Here is a 19608-nt window from a genome sequence, read left to right as displayed (position 1 = left end):
ATATGCTGTTTAGATATGCTTCTCCCAGAAAAGCAGTAGGGTGACAGAAAAAAAATATATTCTGAAGAGTATTAATTGATCTTTACCTGCAAAACCCTATCATCATATTTCCTGCTCCTTCCCCTGTAAGGACAAAATGAGCCTCCATATTAAGTATATGCTCTTTCTATTTAGGGTGCCTTAAGGTGCCAAAGTGAGGTATAACTGCTGGCTTTGAAGGGCTGTAAGACCACCTCAGTTAAAACTGTCAAGTTTTTTCAATGCAGTCTCTGAAAATTGTTTTCTCTGATGGTTCTTTAGTCTGTGATCGAAGTTGTTTCTGTGTTAGACTGAGTGAATGAGCCTTCCTGGGGCAGCAGTGCTGTCTCAGCTGGCAACATCTTTTGCCTCAGGAAAGATGTTGAAGATGGCTTTGTGGGATTAAAACTTCATTTTTGTGCCAAAGGGATGTTCTTCCAGCTCCTATCTGGAGTTTTGTAGATCAAAAACTTCTTAAATCCCATCTCACAAAGTGTAAACATGCATATTTCTGGTAGCTTAAACTGCACCTTCTTTAAGGATGCATATCAGACTCCAGTGTAAACCTGCAATGATACATCCTCCTTATAATGAGAAGTGTGCAGGTTGCTTCCCTAGGAAGAGTAGGACTATGTATCTCATATAAAGCAAGTGATTAGTGGTTTATTTAATAGAGGAGATTGCAAATATATACTCATTAAAATAAAATAGGGAGGAAAGAGGATGTTTGCCAGGCTCCAGGTGAATCCTTAGGTGGGTATAGTTTTTCTGCCTACAAAAAGAATGAAATCCCTTGTCTTTCCTTTTGTAACAAAAATAAAAATGAATCTTGCAACACTTAAAAATAATCTAAGCAGGGATTTGAAAAGTCTCTAGATCTTTGCCAAATATGCTTTTGAGCATTCTGATTTAGAAGTAGAAAATAGCTTTGGAGGCATTCAAAGTCAAGTCCTTGCATAGATGGTACTTTTCAGTAGTGATAGAAAAATTCAGTGATTAAGTTGACCATGCTGATCTAAGAAGTTAGCTTGTTCTTTATGTGTATGTGGTATGTGCATGCATGTTGCTTCTATGTGTCTTTGCATACTTATTAATATTGGATATGATGTGTGATATTAGATGGCATTTGAAACATTATTTCACTGTATGTTTCAGTGGCATTTCGTTGGATAATGGTTGTGATCACTCTGGACTCAATAAGTGTGATTGTGATAATAAGAGTATTCTCTACTTGATGTATGACTGCACTCCTGACTGAGATAAACAGTTCATGTCATAAAATATACCATAGGCAACATTTTTTTTTACTCTAAAGTAAGCACTCAATATGAAATAGCACAAAGAAGAATTATTTTAGATAATGTATTTCCAGCTGTTAATTCTAATCTTGCTTATTTATTAGTTTGAAGGTCTAAGGTAGCTTTTAGACAATTTATCTGGGTTTTCAGCATTTGATGTAATGTGTAAATGTCATTCTTTTGAATTCAAATAATAAATTTATCTCAATTTGTATGTGAACCCTGAGGGAAAATCATAAATAAAAGATAACGATACATGGAAAAGTATCTGGTTCTTGGCAATGGTTAGTGAGGATGCTGTGTGATATCCACCTCATTATTCCTGGGAACTGTTCATTTCTCATTCATGCTGAAAAATCCCTTATGTTTAGATAATCCACTGAAATAATGGAATTACTGGAGGTGTAACATAGTAATTAGTACCAGCATGGTTCTATATCTGGCCTCTTAACCATCTGAAATGGGAACAAACTTCACATTCCCCAGATACGTGGGTATTCCTGAACTGAGCTAACCTTCAGGTGTCAGTGTGGAAAGAAGTAACAACGGATCAGTAAATAAAGATGGTTGAGTCACCATCCCTGGAGGTATTTAAAAGACAAATAGGTGTGGTGCTTGGGGACGTGGTTTAGTGGTGGATTTGACAGTGCTGGGTTAACAGTTGGACTCCATGATCTTAAAGTTTCAACCTAAATGATTCTATGACAGTGCAAGGAGAACTGGGGCAAAATTAGGACATGAAAAACTTAAGGTAAATTGCCATAGCTAAGGAAAGAACAGCCTGCAAAAGAAGTGATAGAAACTTAATTAACCTGGATGTTTTTTAAAAAGGTTTGAAGACGTTTCCATGCTAGTGTAGAGTAGGGAGCAATCCTGTACTGATAGAGCAAGCGGCTGCATCACCTCAGAGAGATGTTCTGCCCTTAACTTCTGTAACTGTAATTCCTGGTAAGTCTGTTTTGAATTATAGCAATAGAGCATAAGTAAGAATACAGGTCTTGATTTGATTATGTGAAGTTGAAACTGAATAAAATCACATCTTACATTAGATCATCATATGCACTTAGCCTTTGCCCTTCTTAAGGGAGGAGGAATTTTGACAGAGATGGATGCTTCCTTAAACCCCAGATTTATTTATCAAAGAAATGCTTCATTGTGGTCACTCATTTTAGCTTTAGAATATCAAATTACTAGAGATATAATTCTCCACAAAGGCCTGACCGTGGGATCACTTAACCTAAACAATAAACTGGAGCTAATTTTAACAAAATGGCTTGAGCAAAGAATCTGATAGCTGTAACTGAACTTCATCATTAAGGACAACAATATTTTATAAAGATTGATAAGAAATGCAGAATCAGCTCCATAATTATAATTTTGTGAATGTGAATCATGCTTTGCTTCTGCAGGGAGGAGTGCTACCCACTGTCTATTTGCAGAACAGGGGTATGAGGCCTCCGGAGTTCTATTTTTAGCCCTTTGCCATTTTTTGTCTCCTTCTGCTATCTTGAGTAAGTGGCTAGGAGGCTGACCCAGTTCTCACTGAAGTCAGTAAGATCCTTTTTACTGTTTTCAGTGAGATGAATCAGGCTTTGAACTTTGTCTCGACATCCCATCTTCACAGCAGGAGTAATAATACTGCGATTTCATCTTCGGAGTTGAAGAGTCAAGTCACGACTCTAAAGAACATAAAGGAGATATCACATCAGAGAAAGGCTAATAAGTCTCCTAAGCTTCAGCCTGCAGGCATCAGATGGGATTCACATCAGTAGTCTTTAGTTAAGAAGATCAGATCGAAGTTAGTCATCTAAGTTCTCTCTCTAGTAGGTACTTACTAGACTCTAGAGATGCCATCTCTTCCATGCCTTTTACATGGTAAAACGGAGGTGACAAAGCTCTCCGAAACAATATGAGGAACCTTTTCCTGGAACTGCCTTTCACAGCCCCAGAACTTGATTAACACAGAATGAGGCAAACCAGTGCTGCCTTGTTCCCCTTCAGCTTATCTAAACATCTGCTTAGGAAGTACAGTGTCTAGGGTATGTCATTTGTGTTTAATGCGATAGTGTATCTGATCACCGTCCCCGTTCCCCTCCTCATGTTTCTCCTGATGTATACAACTAAACATCTTTCTCTGGCTGATCGGCATGGTTCACACTACGTTGGAGATCTTGGAAGCCGTTACCATGAACCTATCAAACAGCTGTAAAATACTGTGCGAGGGAAGATTGTTCTGGAAAAAATAGCCCATATTTGGGCCACAAACTCTGCCTTGGGCTATCATCAGACAGTTATTTCCAGTTCACTCTGCCTAGAAACATGCAGCGATAAACTAGTTACAAGTGTAGCTGCTAGGAGTAGAGGGGAAACTACATGGAACCATTTTCTGGAAATGCACTTGGGTTGAAACCAAAATGCTGCACTACATTGTGCCTTAAAAATGCGGGGACATGTCAGGGAAAAGCACAAACACATATGATTGATACATTTCCTTTTTTTAATTATTTATTTATTTTTATTTTTATTTTAAAAGGATGTTAAGATACTTGAATATGTCCAGAGGAGGGCACCAAAGCTGGTGAAAGGGCTGGAAGGCATGTCCTGTGAGGAGCAGCTGAGGACTCTGGGTTTGTCTAGTATGGAGAAAAGGAGGCTGAGGGGCGACCTCATCGCTCTCTGCAGCTTCCTGAGGAGGGGACGTGGAGAGGGAGGTACTGGTCTCTTCTCCCTGATATCTAGTAATAGGATGCATGGGAATGGTTCAAAGGTACTCCAGGGGAGGTTTAGACAGGACGTTAGGAAGAATTTCTTTACCAAGAGGGTGGTCAAACAGTGGAACAGGCTTCCAAGAGAGGTGGTTGATGCCCCAAGCCTGTCATATGCTGTCATATGTCATATGCGTTCAACACAGCTTTAGTTCAGCACTTGTAGAGAAATAGATGTACATTAAAATATTTGATATGAATAACAACTTCTGATATGATTTATGTGCACTTGAAACAAATGAGCAGAACAGAAGTAAAGGAGGCCCTCACCAAGTAACTAACCTCTAGCTTATTTGGCCTATGCTCTGTTTATATCTCATCTGACAGTAGATGACAATCCTTTCCTGATACGTCAAACTCTGAAGTTCAAGGCGAGTGTGGTTAACTCCTGGACATTGTTGCTTATCTGAAATGTATCTAAACCTCTTAAATCTGCAACGGTGAGCTGGAAATCTCTCAGCATCAGGCCCTCCTTCTAGAATGACAGGGATAAAGCCATTAGTGTTCTTCCTATCGTAAACTGCACCTGTTTTTAAAACCCAGAGACTTAGCTGGGAAACTCAGTGGACAAAGTAAAAGAAGTGAACAAAGATTTCACCATATTTAAAATGTGCTGTGTTCAGTCTTCTTGTGCACGGCACATTTAAGTAAACGTGTCCAAAATTAGGTATGAATGCTTTAGGGAAGCATCACTGTATGCTGACAGTGTCTGGCACAGCCCAGGGGAAACACTGTGTGTGCCTCCCTCCACATCAAGCCAGCTTCCTTGCAGAAAAATCCCTTTGCCTTTGGAGAACCTTGTGCAATGCAGAGACTGCTGCAGGATCACTGCATCCTTTACTGTCTGTGTGGTCAGAGCCTCTGTTGAGGTGTCTGCACACTTTTTCCCCGATGTCTAGGACTCAGCCTACACCCTTTCCATTATGCAGTGTATTTGTATCTGATCATCATGCTGGTGAACTCACTTCATATAGATGTAATTAGGTACAGCACATGTTGGAGTCAGTAAACTTATAAGGGTTTTCAGGACAGATGACCATAAGTGTCTTAGGGACAAATGCAGCAAGACGGTATTCATATTGTATTTCAGCAAAGGTGTGTGTGCCTCTAATTTGTGCCATAAGCAGAGACTGAATGCCTTTAGAAGTATACTAAATATGACAAATAAAAGCAGGGGACAGCAGTTTCCCCAGCTAGCTGGTCTGGTGTTTGAGCTGTTGTAGTGGTAATGTGTGAAAAACCCTAGAGTGGAGTAGACTTTGAAAAATAGTGCTAGCTTTGGCATTTGATCCAAATACTGTTGGAAGAGGATCATTCAGAAAGGATGCCATTAAGTGAAACTGGACCCTAATTCAGATCTTATTAAATGGAACATTTTTTACAAATTCTCAGCTGAAGAGTTTCCAAAAAATTATTATTATAACATTAAAGTTTGCCACTGTTAACAACCTAACCGTTATAGAAGTGGCCTGGAAGTGAGGGAATAAAAATTTACTATCAGTAACAAAACTGTCTAAAATATGTTCTTCACAGTCCAAAAGGAGAAATGCAAATACAGTATATTTATAGCCAGCCCTCAGAAACTGGGAAAATGAACAGTGGATGAGCTGTTTTCTTTCTGCTTTTTATACCTAGAAATATTTTCCCCCATTAAACACTTAGAGGCCAGTATTCCATCTTTGTAATGACTCTTTTCCAGCAACAGCTGTTGATTGCAGCAGGATATTATCTAAGAACAACATTACTTGATTCATGGCTTTCATGTTTGACAGTGTTCCTTTAATGCTTGGAAGTGCATGTTTGTCCACAGTGTTCAAAGGTATTTTGTGTGTATGTATAAAGTTAATGCATTTTTAAACTGAGGAGGATTCTCTGTAGGATTTTGAAAAGGAAAGTACTACATTTCTGCTTCTGTTGATGCGGAGGTTAAAATTCCCAATGGGAGCAGTCTTAGGGCCAATGCCAAGCATTTCTGAAGATCTCACCCTGTACTGGAAACACCCTTAAGCTGATATCTTTGTCTCTCCTTATTTTTCTTAAGTGTTAAACACCATAGACCTATTGCCCTCAACTTGAGTGAAGAAAACTTTTCTATTGCAGCAAGGGCTGGCTCCGTGGCCATGGAGATGACTGCACTCCCTTTCCATTTCTGCTGTTATTTATGAGACTTTCTGGGTATTAGTTCAGTGGTGTTTTCCAGAAACATGAAAGAGGGAGAGAGAAGATGGGGAGGGAGTTTGGAAGCTAAGTTTGATGGAATTCACCTCTGTTCCTCCATGGTTTGGCATGTCTTGGGTACATCGCTTAGCTTCTGCATCCTTCAGTTCACTCTCTGTAAAATAGGAGTAATACATCTCATGTCACAAAGGCCATAGCTATGGGGTAAATCTGTTCAGGATAGTGAAGTGTTCAAATTCTTATGTAATGGAGGGCAGACTGGAATTCTTATGTAATATCTCGGACAGACTGGAAATGATACCCCTCCAAAGCAATATGAGCATTACATATTGGCAGCTGCAAGCTAATCAACTAGACTTTCTTGGTTTAAAAATATGATGCAGAACAGTAGATGAGAGGAAAAAAATGTAGAAGGAACTTGAAGATACAGTCTTCTCAAGTTATCTCACAAAAGCCAGTGAAAGGCAAATGTTTCTTGGGGCTGAGACATCTCTGGCTAACAGGATTGCATGCTGTAATGTGATAGCCTTTGGGAGGCCTTTGCAACGAGCTTGTAGCTGAGTGTCACGTGAGGTGCCATAGACTCCTGAGGTGGTGAGTCCCACTTGCTTCATTCCATTATCTTTGAGAAATTCCAGGGGACTTGGAAATAAATAAGTGCACAGTCCTGTTGTTGTGCCTGGCAGGATTGGGTTGGGGTGGTGTGTTTCAAATAAGAAATTAATTCATGTGTACTCAGGGGTTAGTCTATGTGGTTTTATATATTCTCCTTTCACAGATGGTAGTGCCAGCAGGAATTACTACTATTGTTTTAAAAGTCTGGCAATCACTTGCTTTCATGCCTTTGAAAGTATAAACAGCCTGTTTCAGGGGTTTACTTGCCACAGTTGTATTGCTCATACTCCATTTCTTGCTTTGTTTGCTGGTAGAATACGTACACCAATGCAGACAAGCTTTTGGAGGCTGCAGAGCAGTTGGCTCAGACTGGGGAATGTGACCCTGAAGAGATCTATAAAGCAGCCCGACATCTGGAAGTACGGATTCAGGACTTTGTCCGGAGGGTGGAACAGAGGAAACTTCTCCTGGACATGTCAGTCTCCTTCCATACCCACACCAAAGAGGTAAGACACGCATGAGGGAATTTTTCTGTGTATTGCAGAGTGCTGCACGAGGCTGACTCTGGAAACTCAGATGACATAGAAAAGGCATCTTCACCGCGCAGGGCTGATACCCAGTTCATTTGATGCATATGACTAACTGTTGTAAAGAGGAAATAAAATCTGAATGAAACACATGAATGATATATTACACTAAAATATAAGGACATCATATCTAACATATCAAGCAGTGCTTAATTCATAAATAGAATGTATTGTTATAAAGCAAGAATTGTCTTGTAAGAACATGAGTTGATATTAACACATTAGGTATAAACATGCAGTGTGATATGTATCCTCAGAGGGACTCCGTTTGGATGTAATGTTAATTAATGTAGCCATTATTATTAAGTGTTACTGGAAACCTTACATTGTTTAATGAGGCAGACCGCACTTTTCAAAATTATGGTTAAAGAGCAAATAGCCACCTACTGATACAGTGAATCAATGAGGACCTGAGTAAATGCTGTTTAGTGTAATTGAAAATATCCAGAGATAAGGCTGTCTCGCCAGAGATACAGTGGGCAGGACGTCAAACGGGAGGCCACTGGGGATGTAATTAAAGCATACTTCACATTTTTCTGCAGACCAAAGGCCATTCAGTGATGAGTGACTTTTAAAGATAGGATTTCTGCTGAGAGAGATGGAATTAGTCAGAATGGTTGTTTTCATGCTCTGCAGCATGTTTGCAAAAGCACACTTGATCAGAAAGATGATCTTAGAAGCTGAAAGCTTTGCTTGTGTTTGTTGATTTCCATGTTTCAAACAAGATGTGTATAGCAGGCTTCAGCATCTTGGGGAGCCCCCTTGAATAGGAGGTGTATGCACACATTCATACATATATATATCTCTATATATATATGGAAGATAGTTGGTGTAACAGTGTGTCCATTATAGCTGTTGATACATGAAGGTTTTCCTTTTACATCCTCCATCTGCAATATACTAATATACTAGTTACTTTAAGCTTGTGAATAGTACTATTGTTTCCAGAGTAGCTCAAATGCTTACAGCTATGCTTGTTTGCTGCAGGGGAAACTTAATTGGTTATTTCCTCAGTCAAAATTATTTCATAACAGTTTCCTACTGTGATTAACCTCCCTTCACCTATGCAGGTGGTGACTAGTAACACAAAGATAGGCATGATTCCAGGAAGTTAGCAGTATAATATGTTTTCCATCATCTAAATTTCTTCTGATGATTACTGGTACTGTGTAGCCTAATTTGGGTTTGGGAACTAGAGCTTCACTGTATGAAGGGTTCTGGATTGCAGTGCAAAATACTCACTTCTACCCTTCTTCAACAAGAAGGCAATTTGCCTGCTCCACTCTCCTAGTCTTAATGAGCCTTGTTTTGGTGTATAGAAATACAGATGTGTAAAAATGTGCATTTTTTGGAAACTTTTTTTAAAAACCAGTCTTTTCCAACATCATCAATGCTGTTTACTAGATACTGAGAGTAAACCCTAGATCTCTGCCTTGTTGATGTTTGCCCATGGGACAGGTTGGTGCTGTGATGCCTTTCTGGAAAGCTCAGCAAGTACTTGCTGTCAGCTTTAGGGATGTCCAGAGTGGACAGATTCCAGGTACCTCTCTTTCTCCAGAGAGACAGTCGAGGGACATGTAGCATAAAACTGGGACATCAGCAAATCAGGGTGGATCCAGGAATCCACATTCATCAGAATGACTGACAGCTGTTGGATTGGGTGCAAAGAGGCTGCTAAAGTTATTGCAGTCTCCAGCAGCGCCCCAACATGGGAGGATGCACAGTAGCTCTGCAAGAGAAAGGAAGTTTTCACTTCCTTACCCCCCTGTGTTAATTCGCTCCTGTGGGGGCCAAACACTCTGATTTTCTGCAGGTTCATTGAATTTAATTTTGTGTCACTACCTGCCTCCTTCTGCACTGGTGGTAGTCACACAGCCCAATACCTTGTTTTTCTGCCAAAAATAATAAGTGAGGAAATTGCTGTGCTTTTACTATTTGTCTGCCAGCTGTGGGGATACCCACAGACACAGTGAAGTAACTAAAGAGTGCTGGAGGGGACCTGGTGCAAAGGGAAAAGCATTACAACAAGAGAGCCTTAGCACACTTTTGGATCTGCATCTGCCTTTTTATGCTGTAGATATATTGGCTCGAGTAGAAATAATTCATTGGTTGGCCTTGCTTGGCCCATCATGTATATTGTAAAATGGCGAGTTAACCAATGTAATTGTCATTCTTCAATATTAATATAAACCAGATAGCTGGCTTCCTCAAAAATGAATACACAGGTCCTTCCTTTGCCACCGTACCTATGCTAGTATTGTGTCCTTTCTCTGTTTCATATGAACTGATCTCAGGTGTGGTTCCTCCCTGGGCTCTGACGAGGCAATGTGCTGGTGAGACCTCCCAGCCTACAGAGCTGGGCTGGACAAAGTGCAGGTTTTTGCTCTAGCTACTCGCCCACTTGTCCAGGTCAGAACTGCAACATCCATGCTCATTTTATGAAACTGCTTAGAAATAAGTTCACTGCATTTGCTGGGATTTCAGTCTCAAACAACAAAGATAACTTTAGATTCCAATTTTAAAGTAAGGTTTTGTCAAGCAAAATTTGCTTTTAGTCAGTAGCAGTTTCAGTTGACTTAAAGAGTTTGGAGTCACATTTAAATTCTAGCAGATGTCAAGGCAAAAAATCCTTTTGCTGCACAGCAAAGTACATGGAGATTTGAGATCCATTTACTGCTGTTTTACCAGGAGGCATTCCAGTTACAGTGCTGATACATGCCTCCCTGATTAACTTGCCCCTCCTACCTGCCATGCTGCCCCTGATGCTGGACTGTACTATGCGCATCCAAAACTATCACCTGGGAGAGCCTTAGGGTGGGGAGACGGTAGTTTGGCTGGCGTGGTAATGAGTTTAACACCTGACATATTTTGCATTATTCTAGAAGGCATCATTAGTTACTTAATAATAACCATCATCATTCATTAATCCTTTGTAGTCCTTGAAACCATTTCTTAAACTATTAACAACTGTTTCTCTTATGTCCTTGGAAATGAACAAACAGTTCCCTTCATGTTTTCTTGGCAATAATGCAGGAAACTATGGCCTAGATGTATTTTTCATTGAAGTTTCCCAAATTCTTATTATTTCTTGATATATTAATCTACTGAGACAGAACTGGTGAAAGGGAGAATTAAGTAGAAAGAATCGGTCTTACTGACATGGTTTTTCTAGAAATATTCTAAATATCTTCCTGCAATGAACATGTCGATTCTGACAGTCTTCCTAGCGCAGATGAATTGCATTTCTGATCCAGTAATTCCCAGGCGTGGATGGACGCATTGACTGTGAACTTCTCACTGCTTCACCTGTACTCTGCCCACATCATCATCTCCACATCTCCATCTCCAGATTCTCAGCACCTGAGAAACTTTTAAGAGCTCCCATTTTAACAAAGTGATCTTGTCAAAGAAATGTTTCCTTTTGTAATCTGCCTTGCTAGAATTTCTTCAGGACAATATATAATGTTGAATCAGGGAGTCATTTAAATCCAGTTATCCCATAAGTAATGAAAGTTAAGAGTGGCTTTTTATTACTACAGTAGTCTTGAATCACTGCTCATTTCATGTGAAAGCATTATAAGAGTATTCCTTCTGCTAAACACTGACTTATACTGTTGAAGGAATATGGAAAAGACTGTCAATTAAACATAACAACAATTCTGGTTTTTTTTTTTAAGTGGCCTCACTTAAGAATACATGCAATAGGGTGAAATGATGACTTTCTGGTATGGTAAAAACATTTTAGAGGCATAAATTTAGAGCAGTCCTCTAAGTGATTGTTAGTGTCATACCTCATAAGTAATGTAGTTGTCCTATTGCCATGTCTATAACAGACATGTTGTGTGTCCCACTGTCCTATGGTATTCATTATGCTCTCTTAGTTTATAGTCAATATTTTCATACCCTTTAGGCCAAGGCGTTTCTGATGGTGTGAGCAGAAACCTGGTACCTTGGGAATCAAATCCAATTATCTGTATGGCAGGATTAATTATTATTAGTGGGATAAATGCATTCAACAGACTTGTACCCAAATCATTTCTCTCAGGATTAAGTGTGATTGAATTCAGGTTGGAATCAATTATTGGCAGGATTGTCAGATCTTGCAGTTTTAGCACAAATCTCATGATAGTTGATGTTTTTCTGTGAGCTCTCAGCTGCTGGGATCAAATGATGATACAGGATTCGTGCCTATCATTTAATTTTGTTTAAAAGTGAATAGTTTTTGAGCCTCCTGCAGAAGAGGTTGCAGATGTGATAAAATCACACCCTGGAGACTCAAAAAGGCAAATAATAGAAACATCCTTTAATTCATTGTCTGAATCTTAATATTTTACATTGGGTAAGTTTTATACTTACAGTTCTGCAGTGTACTTTACAATTCCAAGTGTAAAAATGTAGACACAGAAGAGCACTGTCACCATTTCTGTACCATAAAAAACTTTTAAAATCCTCGTGCATAATTAAATGATGACTTAACATTTTGTAAATGTCTTTACTTTCCGTAAAAATTTTCCTCTCTGTTTAGTAATCATAGTTTTGTTTTGCCTGGCTTAAAGCAGCAGGAAATACTGCTACCAGCCGTTTCTGGTACAGCTTCAGTGCTGGGGCTTTAAACAACAATATAGAAAAGCCTGGGAATTACGTTTGTTGAGTAAGTGTTGAGATGAGGCTACATGTAGATGGCTGTGTGTGATATCTACTTGCAAATAAATTCTTGGCTTCATCAGTGGGATTTTAAGCTTTTAGGATTAATGTAAGTGTTTAATAGCAAGTATATGTACTTCAGTGTTTTCTCTATATAATAAAGTAAAGGTTTGTTGTGTTACTTGTATTGGCTGATAATGAAGTTGCTAATTTAGGAAGGAACTTAACTGAATTTAGATCCATTTACAGTATATGGGTCTTACCTGAACTACAAAGCAGTTCTGCAATTGCTTCATAGCTCTTTGGGGCATGAAAGCATGTTTTACCACCTCTACGTTTCTCATACCTCAGTGAGTTTCAGATTACCACCTTTGTGTTGCCTTGAGTCTTGCAAGACAGCAGCAAAAAGCAGGAGAGGCAGTAGTCTGGTTTCAGACTGTGTGTGCCCTGTGATTTGTTGGCCCTTCATAGGTCAGAACTGCAGTAGGAAGAGGTGCTCAGTGCTTGCAGTTCCATGTGGAGCCTGCCAGGTCTACCTGGCCCACAGAATGGGGGGAGGAGTATGCTCAGGAAATACTTAATGTTAAGAAAAATGAACTGCCAAACTCTTAACAGGTTCTTACTGAACATGTGCAAACTGGAACTTGGCAGAGGTCTTCTGAGTGACCGAATTTGGGCAAATTTTCACAGGGATGACATAATATATATTCTTGACATCAAGGCTAAACCCTGGAAAATTTCAAACCCTTGCTTAAAAGTGTGGAGGGTCTGGAGCATCTCATGTGAGCAGAAATAAGACTCCTTTTCTAACACAGGCAAAGTAAGTCCTTTTTCCCCTTCCTTTCATTCTGGACCTTTTACTTCAAAATTCATCAAGTTCAGCCTTAGGCAGATACCTGGTATGGAAAGTTTCACTCTGAACAGCTTGTCTGATAAGGCCATGAGAAACTGAGGGCAAAGTCCTGGACCATTAAGTGTCAGGCAGCTTCCTATATAGACCTAAATTATGTGTGTTCAGCAGGTCACCGTGGTCACCCCACAGATATCAGTGGGGTTACTCAAGTGAGTAATGGGGCTGGGTTTACCCTGTCAGTTAGGAACAGTTACAGCATTTTATTGCAGGCACTGCTAACTTAATTTTACTTGATAACCAAGGCCTGTGAAATTAAATTCTCTCTGCTTTGGTTGAATATCATGATTAAGAGACTATTTCAGTGTAGGCCACTAATTTTGACAGGGCTTAGCCCCCACGTTGTGGCAGAGTTTCTGGGAAGCAGGGAGCAGAAAGCTCATGGGGCTAAGGTCTGCTGCGGTTGACTCTCATCAGAAGAGTTGAGAAATTAATCGAAGTTAATCATGGAGCAAACATGACAGTGGTTCTGGGATATATTGTATAATCTTGTCATTCATTGTAAATTGACCCAGGATTCAAAGTTAATGTTACTGAACTTAATAATTTTGTTGTTTGACTTTAACTGTTAATATTGACATTTCAGAGTAATCACCCATAGATAATAGAGACTTGCGATGGAGGGGATAATCAGTTTAGCAGTTCCACTCGCTGGCAGCTTCTAAAAGTCCTGAAAAGGTCTTGATCTCTGAAGATGTCTACCACAAAATATTTGTCTTAAACACTTGTACAATACTCCTGTCCTGGACAGTGTTTTATTTCCTTTTCTCATATTACAGCCAGATCTAAAAAAAATGAAAGCATAAAACACTAAAATGACCAACCCAGCTTCTCCACATAAAATATTCACTGACTGTCCATTTCACATCCTAGCACTTTTCAGGGTTAGAACAAAACACCACGTGCTTTGCTCAAAAGCTAGAAATTTTGTTCCTTCAATGGGATAAGACGAACAGCTGAAATATATGCAAAGCAGCATACAAAATCAGACTTTGAAAATATCTCCCCCTCCTCTGACTGCAGGGCTGTGAAACATCAAACCTTAAATTTATGCCTCTCACAAGTATGAATGTCGTTTTTGCTGGGAGCTGAATCAGTGTAGTCTTATGGGGGGAGTGTTATAAGCAGAGAAATCACAAGACAAGGGGGTGAAAAAAGCAAATGCTTTTTATAAGGGATTAAGTAAATGCTGATTTTTTTAAAAAAAGTAAGTGTTCAGTTCGTAAACATTCTGATATTCCCATCAGAGGTGGATTTGCAGGCAGAGAGCAGAGAGAGGATGTGGGAGAAGTGAACTGCAAGAGCTGCAGATACAGGTAACGTGCAGTCCTTTGCCTGGGATGGCAGATTCCTTGGAGAAGACAGATACGTTGCCAGCTTACTGTTATTGTTCTGATAACTGGGGCTGTAGAGAGGGCTCTGCTGGTCTACCAAGTGTTATTTTTGTGTGACCTATGTTAAAAGTTCACTCTGGGTTATCAGCAATTTACTACCATGAAGCAGCAAAATAAGAACAAATCCCTTTCCAACTCCAGAGCATACACTGTGGCTCTGACCAAAATGCAAGCATTCACCAGTCATTCATGTTGGTGGTTTCTTTGCAGAGTTAAATCTTGTCTGTAAAGCTACCAAAGATCTGGGACTGAGGAACCAGGACAGCTGGGGTGGTGCAGGGTGCCCCTCTTTCCCGTCCATTTTTTGTCTAGAAGCAAGTTTTTTTTCATGAAGGATTAAGAAGCTGGGAATGGAGAGAGCTGTGGTATCCTGGCAGCACATCGCGCTCTTGAGCAGGGGAGTTTGAAGCACAGCCAGACCACTAGTGAATAAAATGCTGCCATCTGTGATGTCAAAAAAAAATATGAGACAGAATCAAGGTAATAAGAAGAAAATATTTGCAAATGCAGCCATATAGACCAAATCTCAGGAAGTTGAACATGCAGCAGAGCAAGGGCAGGTGCATGGAAAAGAAGTACTTTCCATCATTCTGCCATGAGCTAGCCATAGGAATAGCATAGCATAGGAATCCTTATTCCTATGGATTGGATTTAAGTTCACACTTTGCTATCCGCATTCTTCAGGCCATTCACCAGCATTTTGACTGACTGCTTGGGTTCACTCAAATATCTTTGGCTTTTGAGGGCCCTTACATGTGTTTTGTGTGTTACGGAGATGGATCGCCAGCCTGTGTGCCTTGCACTCCACAGTGGTTCATGCTGCAGCTAGAAGGGTGTTTTATAAGCACCTTTAACTAGGATGTGCCAAGTCTCATAAAGTTATTTGTTATATTATAGCCCATTTTCCCAATTTCCTGAAGCTGAGGAAGATGAGCTTCTCCCAGTTCCAGTGTGTGGGCTTGCAGCTTTTTACTGTTGTGTACGAAAGCAACAGAGTGGGCAGCTTGTAGGGGAATAGACAGGGATCGGCAACCGGAAGATCACGGGATGTGACGGAAAGATAGACTCCTCCCCATAGGAGTGGCAGGAACAGGAAGCGCAAGAGCTATATAAGCGTGTGACGCAGCTAAATAAACAGACATTTTGTATCCATCATATTGATGTCTGTGCATCACTGTCCCCAGGGTGGGTAGAGCCCTGTGTCCCGGAGATATGCGGCCCAAGATAAGTTCTCCCGTAGAAGCGTACAGCTACAGCAGCTAGTGCCTGTGATAATTTGCATATTGAGTAAATCTTCATCAAAGCCATAGAGGGACACTCCTGTAATTCACTCGTCTCTCAAAAGACACATATGCAATGGAGCCTACACAGCTAGTTTAAAATGGTTGGTGTCAGTGTAGTGGTTCAAGTTGATGGATCCAAGAAGACTGGTTAGAGGAAGGTCCCACAGTTTATTTAATCCTTAGCAAACTTCAGAATGATTCAGAATTGTCACAGGTAATTTATTTCTGAGATTCCTGGGGCGTAGTGCACAAAGTTGCACAAAAGGCTCAGAGAAGCAGATCAGGGTAAGACTGCAAGTTATATGGCCCATCACTGGAAAAAACACAGAGGGAAGAGGTAGTGCAGTGAAACTCCTATTTGAGAAGTAATGAAACATTCAGAACCAGCAATCAATTTAGGGGAAAATGTAATGGTACCTGCATTTATTTAAGTAAATTGCTGAATTTGTAGTGTATATTTTACAGCTATAGAAAGCTCCTCCTGCACCAAATTGTACTGTATTACACTGGTGTAAATCTGAGTGACTCTCTTGATGTAGGAAGAACTTATCCAAGCCTACTATCAGTATGATCAAGTGCAGAATTTGATTTACTTAGTACAATTACTGCAGTTAATTACACCCAAATTCATAATTACAAATAACTTACATTAAAATTATACTAGAAGAGGAACATGCTTTTGCAATTCATGATGGTAGCAGTAGCACAGGACACGTACATCTGAATCGTCAGTTATAAGCCAACTTTGTCTCCTAAAGTGAGTAGTCCCTGAATTACATTTACATGACCTTGGGCTGGGGATCAACACACTCCCTGATGTAAGTGTAGCTACCCAAATCGTGTTTCCCTTGGGAGAAGATTATTTTGTGCTATATCAATCTGGTCCATGCAGGACTTGGAAAAAGCATCACATGTTTAGGCATTGCAAATCCTTTTGCCATAGGCAAGGTTACTAATTAAAAAGCGTCAGCATACAGAAGCACCAGATGCAGCCCAACCGAAGATGAATGTCAAGAAATTGGCAAGGAAAAGGGAAAAAGCAAGAAAGAGGTTAGGAAGAGATCAGCTGGGTTTTTTCACAGAATGTTCCCTCTCTTTCCACTCGTCGTTTCTTCCCAACCAGTTTGGTGGTATCTGACAATGTTAGTTTTTGCAGCAGGGTGTCTCATCAGCTGTATCTTACCGTGGAAGTCATATATTGTGGCATTTCTTATATAGTGTCTGGTCACATCCCATCTTGCCACATTTTATTAGGTATGCTGTCATTGTGTGCCGCTCTGCTGGTGGCATGCGGTCACGTTACAGCTCATCATTACACACATTGTGTTCTATGTTTCTGTTTGACATTTCCATGAGACCTTGAATGTGACTTTGGAAAATGTTGAAATATGCTTCCAATCATAACAACCATCAGTTCTTTCAGCTGAAGCAGCACTGGATGCATCCTAAGTGTGAATAAAGATCAGCTGACGAAGGTTAATTGTGCTGAAAAGTTTTACTATCTCCACCATGTTGGTGCTGGGAAATCAAGGTAGAAAAGGCAATTTCCTAAAAGCTGTGCAGTGAAGCCAGATTCATAACAGCATTTGAACAGGTGCTTACACATAAGCACAGGCTGAAGTCCTGCCATAAATTAACCTGAACTTGGGGTCTATGTGACTTCCTAATGCGTATTATGAAAAAGCTAGATGTTACTGCTCAGAACAGGTTTGTATAAGCCTGGCATAGTACCAGAGGAAAATAGCCCTGATGAACGTCTCTCAAGCAATTCTGTTTGTTCTGGGCTTTTTCTCTCAACCTGCCCTTGGTTCTCTGCACACTGTTGTCACAACTCATGAAGTGGCAGCAGTGCAAATCAGGTGGGAAAAGAGGGTCTCCATATTTCACTGAATTCTTCTGCATTCTGCTCTAGCCTTCATTGCTGGGATGGATGTTCACTTTACTGAGTTGGCATGAGCATCCTTATGGGGCCTGCTCTGCAACATGTGACACTTCTCTGACATAGTAAAGGGGTAGAACATATACTTTGGAAAGTTTCTTGTTTCCGTTAATGTCCTTGTTCTGAACAACTAGCAAAAATGTCCAATGGTCATTCTCATGGATTGAACTGACTGGTTCTTTACTTTTCACTGGTCTCATTACTCGGTGTTTTTAAACTGGTTTTGAGGAGATTAGAACTCATCTCTGGCATTTGCAAACAGGAGTGTATAAAAACTGAGTGTTTAATAGTTATTCCAAACACACAGGCAAAATTTTCTTAGCAATCTCTTTAGGTTTTAAATTTTGTTTAAAGGGGTCACTTGCTCTAAGTCAGAAGCATTAACTTCTAGGTAACAGGCACAGATGTTCTTCAAACCTCCAGTAGGTGGTCTCATTAAGCACTTGAGTAAAATGAAGAGCATTGCATCAGGTGGAATAGATGGGAATAAAGAGCTGTATTATGTCTTGGATGGATGGAAACTGCCAGTGTTTTATATACAAGAAGGACACAGAAGTTGTTACAATGCATGAGAGGTGCCAGATGCTCCCCCAAGAGAAGTGGCAGGGGGTGTCATTATTCTTTTCCACTGGTCCAGTAACCAGAAAATAATTGGTTTTCTTGATTAAAGCCATGGTTACCTCGATAAATAAAGTCTCAGTTCTGGAACCTTCAGCATAGACATATTAGGGCTAGGTATTCGACTTAGACTTAAGGCGACTTAGTCTGTGTGGCTAACAACTATAACATTTTCAGATGTAGTTTGCATGAGTCACATTTGTGGCTGGATCTCTCTGACAGACCTAATTCAGGTTTTACCACTAATGCGTTAGTATTTCCATATCCAATTAATCATACCAAAGCATAGATCAATTCAAAAGAAGCACAAAAATTATTTTTGGGTTATTTCTTCATTGCTTTCCAGGATTCTATATCTTTGGTTTGGTACATGTTAAGTAATACAATGCAGAGATTTTCTCCTTTTCTGGACATGTGCATCACTGGCAAGCTTAGTAAAAGTCACCACAGCTGGATGTGGAAATACTGTGTCAGTATTTGAAGTGTCTGCATGCAGCTACATATGCTCCCTGTACAGGATCAAGTGATACATTAGCAGTAGTTTGGAGCCTGTGTGTGAATGGGACAGCTGCTCACAAATTTTGCCCGTGCTAAGAATAAAAGAAGAAAGTCAGTTTATGCAAATATGAGAGAAAAGTTGTCCAGAGTAATATGTCAAATTTCAATGAAAAATTGAAACCATTCACTCAGTCTAAGCTAGCTAGCTGTTTAGAGTATGTCACCGTATGAATTAGGAAATGCACAAGGTATCTGGTGATTTGGTGTTTTAATAGTCAGGGCTTTTTAAAATCAGTTTAATAGTTGTATTGGAATTACACATCAAGCCCTAAAAGGGACTGATTTTCCTGAGTTGTGACAAAAAGGACATGATTTCTATTTTATGATAAACAGCTCTTCTGGCTCTGGACTTCATCTTTTCATTGCTGTGGCATTCACAAGTGGGACTTGGTAGTAATTTATTTCAGGTGGTTAGTTGTAGCACATAACCTCTGAGGTTTTTGAATCAGGTTCCTACTGTAAATTGTTCCTGAAAGATCTTCCTAATCTTATTAATATTGACAGATTCTTTGTATTACTATTTCCCAGAGATTGGTGGAGTCTAAAGGATTAAAGGTCTCTGAATCAAGGATGACCTAGATTCTGATAGATTTTATTATGCAAATCCTTACAATCAGAGGTCATTAATGGAAACATCTGAAGCTCATATGAGTTAATATATTTGAGTGCCCTCTGAAATTAACGAGTGTTTCAATTCCAGGTGAGTAGAGTACAGTTTATGTTTAAGCATTTCAAAACTGCTTTGATTTAGAAGCAGACTCAAAAAGTCACTTAGGATCTCAAATGTCCAAATCCTTGTGG

At 39.9% G+C, this 19608-nt stretch overlaps 1 protein-coding gene across 8 annotated transcripts in view; it reads left to right on the top strand.

Moving 5' to 3' along the window:
- KALRN (kalirin RhoGEF kinase) overlaps positions 1-19608 on the top strand; it is a 525469-nt gene that overhangs the window by 296545 nt on the left and 209316 nt on the right. For all 8 annotated transcript variants that reach the window (XM_064451199.1, XM_064451195.1, XM_064451194.1 and 5 more), the window contains exon 11: positions 7189-7380. In XM_064451199.1, the coding sequence (XP_064307269.1) occupies positions 7189-7380 (192 nt within the window). The remainder of the gene's footprint in view (positions 1-7188; positions 7381-19608) is intronic.

The sequence above is a fragment of the Phalacrocorax carbo genome, chromosome 5 (genome assembly GCF_963921805.1).
Source record: "Phalacrocorax carbo chromosome 5, bPhaCar2.1, whole genome shotgun sequence".
Taxonomy (NCBI): Eukaryota; Metazoa; Chordata; class Aves; order Suliformes; family Phalacrocoracidae; genus Phalacrocorax; species Phalacrocorax carbo.
Note: the sequence above shows the minus strand (reverse complement) of the source record. Positions and strands in the feature narration are given on the sequence as shown.